This window comes from Cryptomeria japonica, chromosome 4, assembly GCF_030272615.1.
Source record: "Cryptomeria japonica chromosome 4, Sugi_1.0, whole genome shotgun sequence".
NCBI classification, from domain to species: Eukaryota; Viridiplantae; Streptophyta; class Pinopsida; order Cupressales; family Cupressaceae; genus Cryptomeria; species Cryptomeria japonica.
This window is the reverse complement of record NC_081408.1, coordinates 347,665,347-347,670,420: the sequence shown is the minus strand read 5'-3', so window position 1 is coordinate 347,670,420 and position 5,074 is coordinate 347,665,347. Positions and strand designations below refer to the sequence as shown.

Genomic DNA, 5,074 nt, shown 5'->3' with positions numbered 1-5,074 from the left:
TTGCAAGAGCAAGGACATATACGAGGTAAAAGGAGGTTGTTCGTAGGAACATAAGTGCTTCTATGTTGGAGGCAGAGATGATAATGGAAGTGATTATAATATAATCACATTTGTTATTGTTAATCCATATTTGGCATGTCTTTTTGGTGGAGTTTTTTTCCTGCGGGGGTTTCTCCATGTAAATCTTATGTTATGTGGTGATCTTATGTTGTTGATGTGTGCCTCATAAATACTATTTTATGTTGAAGAAATGGAGGGATGCGGGAGTAGAGAAGGGAGCGACTTTGAATTTGAACTTCAGACAGGGCGGGAAACCCTGCAATGGATAAGCGAAGTAGGGGGGCGGAAAGGATGAATCTCAGGACTGCCCTAATTCCTCTGAGCCGAATGGAAAGGACCCAGCAGATGGGGACCCACAAGCTAGAGACAAGCCTCTTGATCCTGATGCGGGGACGGGAGAATCACGTGCTGGAGATAGCCCAAGGCAGGGAGCTACTTGAAAGGACATCAGTCGGTCGTGGATGTCTCTATTTGGTGTCAAACTGAGTGGAAAGTCCTCACTCCCTCCAGTTTGTAATATCTCAGAACCAGAAAATGGTAGATTTGTGATTGAATTTCCAGACCCAGTGACTGAGCACAACATTAACCTTATGGCATTGACTCTGGTTGGAAAAAATTTAGGCTCGAGGCAGAATATTGATGTTGTCAGGGCATTTGCTAAACGTAAATGGTCACTTAAAGGTCAAGTGGAGATCACTGTCATGTCCAAAGGTGCATTGTCGATGGCCTTTTCATGTGAGGAAGCCATGTCGAGGGTGCTTTGTGATGGTCCTTGGTTGATTGGAAAATCTACGCTTGCACTGCAAAAGTGGTCGTCTGAGATGGACCTAAATGAATCTTTTTTTGTACAAGCTCTTGTTTGGGTTAGATTGTTGGATCTTCCTCTGGAGTTTTGGGTTGAAGATGTTTTTAAAGGAATCGCTAGTTCCTTTGGGGAACTCTTATTTATGGATCCTATCATAGTAGCTAGAAGAAGACTTACCTTTGTAAGGATTTCTGTGGGAGTTATGCAAGGCATGGATATGCCCTTATCTATCGAGATTAACTCCAGATTGGGGAAGTGGGTCCAACCTATGCAATATGAAAGTGTCCCTTTTGCATGTTTTCACTACAAAAAATCGGGGCATACTGCTAGAAAATGCCCTCTACAGGCTATCAACGAGAAAGAGAAAAAAGATAAGACAACGCAATGGAGAGCCAAAAATCCTACTAAGCAATCGAATATTGCTAAAAAATAAAAAATGGTAGAAGAAGCATAGAGTGTTATCATCCTTGACATCTTTGAGCAACAAGGGAACATTAACATGTAAAACCTAGAAAACCATATGGTTGACTAAGGGAAAGGGGATCAAATAGGAAAAGATGAGAGAGAACAACAAAATACCAATCAGGAGGAACACCAAAGTGATAACCTGGAAGATGGAGAAATACAGGTGGTGTTACAAACCAAGGGGGAAGCAGATTCGAATTGCATTATGGAAAAAACTAGTAGAGATGGCCCTAGATCTGACTATGAGGAAGCCTAGAGGTGTTTGATCCTTGGAGGGATCTCGTCATCAGAATCACAAAAATCAGTGGATATGGTGAAATCTACCTTCTAGTAGTCCCCAATGATCTCAATTCTTAATATAAGTACTAATGGGCTGAGGATGATGATTTCAAGCAGAAGAAAATAACCGAGAACATCCAAGAGGAAGATATCTAGGATAACAAAGTTGCAGAACGGAAGAAAGTTGGAAAAAAGGGGCCAAAATCCACCCCTTAGGCTACTCTAGTCAAGACAAGAAATCAGACTAAAGTTGATACGGGTTTTATCTCCTCTCCTCCTGGAAGAAGATTAGCAAGACAGATCAGAGATCAAGATGCAAGCAAGAATATAGCGGATGGTACTCAGATGACCATCCTTGAGGTATGTTGCCTAAAAATAAAATGAAAATTGTTTCATGGAATATACATGGATTGAATAGTCCACATAAACAAGATGTTCTTAGAAATTTAGTTAGAGAAAATAAACCAGACATTGTTTGTATCCAAGAAACTAAAATGACTAAAGAGAAAGTTGAGAAGATTAAGCTTTTTAAGGATGGGGGAGTTTTACGAGGTAGCTCGGATGGTGCTTCTGGGGGCATTGCCATTTTCTGGAATCTAAGGTGTGTTACTGGGGTGCCTGTAAAGTAGAATAGCAATTTGGCCTTTGTTAGGTTTCATCATTTAGGGGATGGTACCTCTTGGCTCCTAACTAATATTTATGCCCCTAATAATAGACTCGGTAGATGTAAATTTTGGAAAAAGTTGGAGGCCATTCGGTCTCTTTTTAAGGATGAAACGTGGATGGTCATGGGGGACTTCAACACCCCTCTCCATGACAAAGAGAAGTTTGAAGGTTTCCCCTCTCAGTTAGAAAGTAGAATGGATCTGCTAAACTTTATTAATAACCAAGGTTTGCCTGATATTGATCTCCAAGGTGCCAATTTTACTTGGACCAACTGAAGGATGGGAGGAGATCTTATTCAAGTCAGACTTGACAGGGCCCTTATCTCTAATGACTGGTTTAACCATTATCGGTGCTCCCTATTGGTTGTTTCTCGGATTGGTTCTGACCACTTTTCTGTGGTTTTTGTGGCAAAGAATAGTGTTAAAAGAAACTTCCCATTTAGGTTTAAAAGGATGTGGCTAGACTATCCTAACTTTGAGAAGGCCATTGAGAAGTGGTGGTCTATTGATATCAAAGGTACCGCGATGTATAGAATGGCAAAAAAATTAAGGGATGTGAAAGATAATATAAAGAAATGGAACAAGGAATTTTTTGGGGATATTATTGTTGCCAACTGGGTGAACTCACAATGTTGGTTCCCACTTTTTGGTACTGTAGCATCCTAAAATTGCGACACTTGCAATTTCAACTGCATTTGGGTCTTCACAATGGCGGCACAACATTGAACCTGAATGGAGACCCCGAAACCTGTTTACAACACCAAAAACTGCATTTTTCTGCACCTTGGCATGATCCCTCCTTGCACCCTCCTGTCCTGGGAGGTGGGACCATGGTGCCTAGCGCCCCAGTCCTTCTGGACTAGGGTGCCCAGCACCTTGGTCCCTGGCCCTATTTTGGGCCCGATCTCTTTTGGGCATCGGGTCTTTAAGTTTGCAATTTGGGAAATAATGTTTCCTAGTCGGCCTAAGGTCGGGAAAATCAGTCTATCAGCCCTAATTGACAAGTATATAAACTACATTTCCCCTCCCATTTGAGGAAGGTAAAGAAAGAGGAAGAAAATGAGCAAGAACAAGACGCGGAAGCGATATTCAAACATTCAAGCATTCAAGCATTCCTTCAAGCAATTGAGCATTCTAAGTCTCCATTCAAGGCTAGGTGTTGCATTCAAGACAAGGATTCAACCATTGAAGAGGAGATCACTTACAACATACAAAATACAACATTCATTACACCTTCGCATGTAAGAATACAAACATTCTTACAACAAGGTATCAGTACTTGTTTACATTACAAACATTTACATTTACAACATTCTCATTTCTTGGTTAATTCCAAAACCGGGGTTTGACCTAAAGGCAAACACCTCATCCCTAACCCCCCAATTGTCCTCTCTTTTCTGTGTGTAGGTTGCAGGTACACGGCTGTAATTGAAGATCTGGAATCCTTGTGCAGAGACGAACAGATCCCCCTTCGTTTTGCGGATTTTTCGGAGGACCGTGTGCACGCCGGGCGCCATCGTCCCGTCAACTTTCGCTCAAATTTGCAGAACAGCACCATCTCGACATTTTATTGCTAATTCCAGGTCCGCTGCTTCATCCCATATCCCTATCTCTGTTTATAAGCGAATCTTTCCTACTTTACATGCATTCCTAGTTCAATCTTTCTATCTACATTCTTTACAAAAGAGGGTATCCTTGATGTCACAACCCTTGAAACTCATTTAGAATCCAATCTTGCATTGTGTGGGATTGGATCTTGTGGGTTTCAACCCCTCTTTTGAATGTAAAGTCTCTCCTAAGTGAAAACCATCAACCCTAGTGACTCTCCCTTCTCTCTCCTTGGAGTTGGGGAGGGGAGAACAACTAGGGTTCGATTTTTCTGCTTTACATTTTGGTGAACCCGACATGAACATCCTCATTCTGATTATTCATGGTTAGATCTGAAAATTTTGCTTTCCTAATTATATTTCCATGTTTGATCTTTTGCAAATTTTAGAGGTTGATTGCATAAAAACCCTAAAATTTTCTTTTTAAGTAATTAAACTTGTGAAATGTTTAATTGTTAATGCTTGTTTCAGATCTACCCTTCTATTGCAAATTGTCAATTCATATTTGTGCTTTAATTCTGAAAATTAAGTGGTTAAATGTCAAAACCCTAATTTTTAAGACCTTCTTGATTCAACCTTTGACTAATAAGTTCACTAATCAAAACACCTCCAAATCGGCTGTAACTTTGGATTCTGCAATAAAATCACAATATCTTTCATCCCTAAAAATTTGGAAAAAAGTTGCGAGGACCGTGTGAACCCTGAGTGCCCTCGTCCCCGACATTTTTTCCGAAATTTCGGGAGCTAGATCTTACTGTATTTTTTTGCTAAAATCCAGAATTTTGGTTGATTTCATTAATTCTAACACTTTCAAAATTAAAGTCAAAATTGGTCTAGTGATTGCTTGGATTGAGGCTTCTAATCATTCAAAAAAATGTTGAAATTAAAATTCATATCAAAATTGTGTTTCTTATAGTCCTAAATCTGAAAAGTGTGTTGGCATTCATTCGAAATTTCAGTGTTTTATTCAAATTTTTGTAGTTTGTGACTTTTGAAATTAAGTGTTTAATTGTAACAACCTTGATTTCCACTTTCAAATTCAAATTTTGCATGAAATCGAGTCAACTTTTAAATTTCAAAACCTGCATTGCTTTTAGTATTCCCTCTAAAATCATAAAATTCAAAATTTTAGTTTCCCTCTCTTTTTCAAAATTCAAATTTTGCATTTTTCAACAATCTTGGTAGGGTTCAAT

The 5,074-nt window shown here is 39.5% G+C and overlaps 1 protein-coding gene across 1 annotated transcript; it reads left to right on the top strand.

The window, feature by feature from the left end:
• Positions 1 to 321: 321 nt before the first annotated feature.
• Positions 322 to 1,298, top strand: LOC131855840 (uncharacterized). Its single transcript, XM_059219155.1, has 2 exons — positions 322 to 523; positions 622 to 1,298. Exons 1-2 carry the CDS (start codon positions 322 to 324, stop codon positions 1,296 to 1,298), a joined length of 879 nt encoding a protein of 292 aa, XP_059075138.1.
• The last annotated feature ends 3,776 nt before the right edge of the window (positions 1,299 to 5,074 follow it).

Bases quoted from the DNA above. Each gene is read 5' to 3' on its own strand.
- LOC131855840 (XM_059219155.1), top strand. From the start codon at position 322: ATGGATAAGCGAAGTAGGGGGGCGGAAAGGATGAATCTCAGGACTGCC. The intron at 524-621 runs GTCTCTATTTGG...TTGAATTTCCAG, and splicing joins GACATCAGTCGGTCGTGGAT to ACCCAGTGACTGAGCACAAC.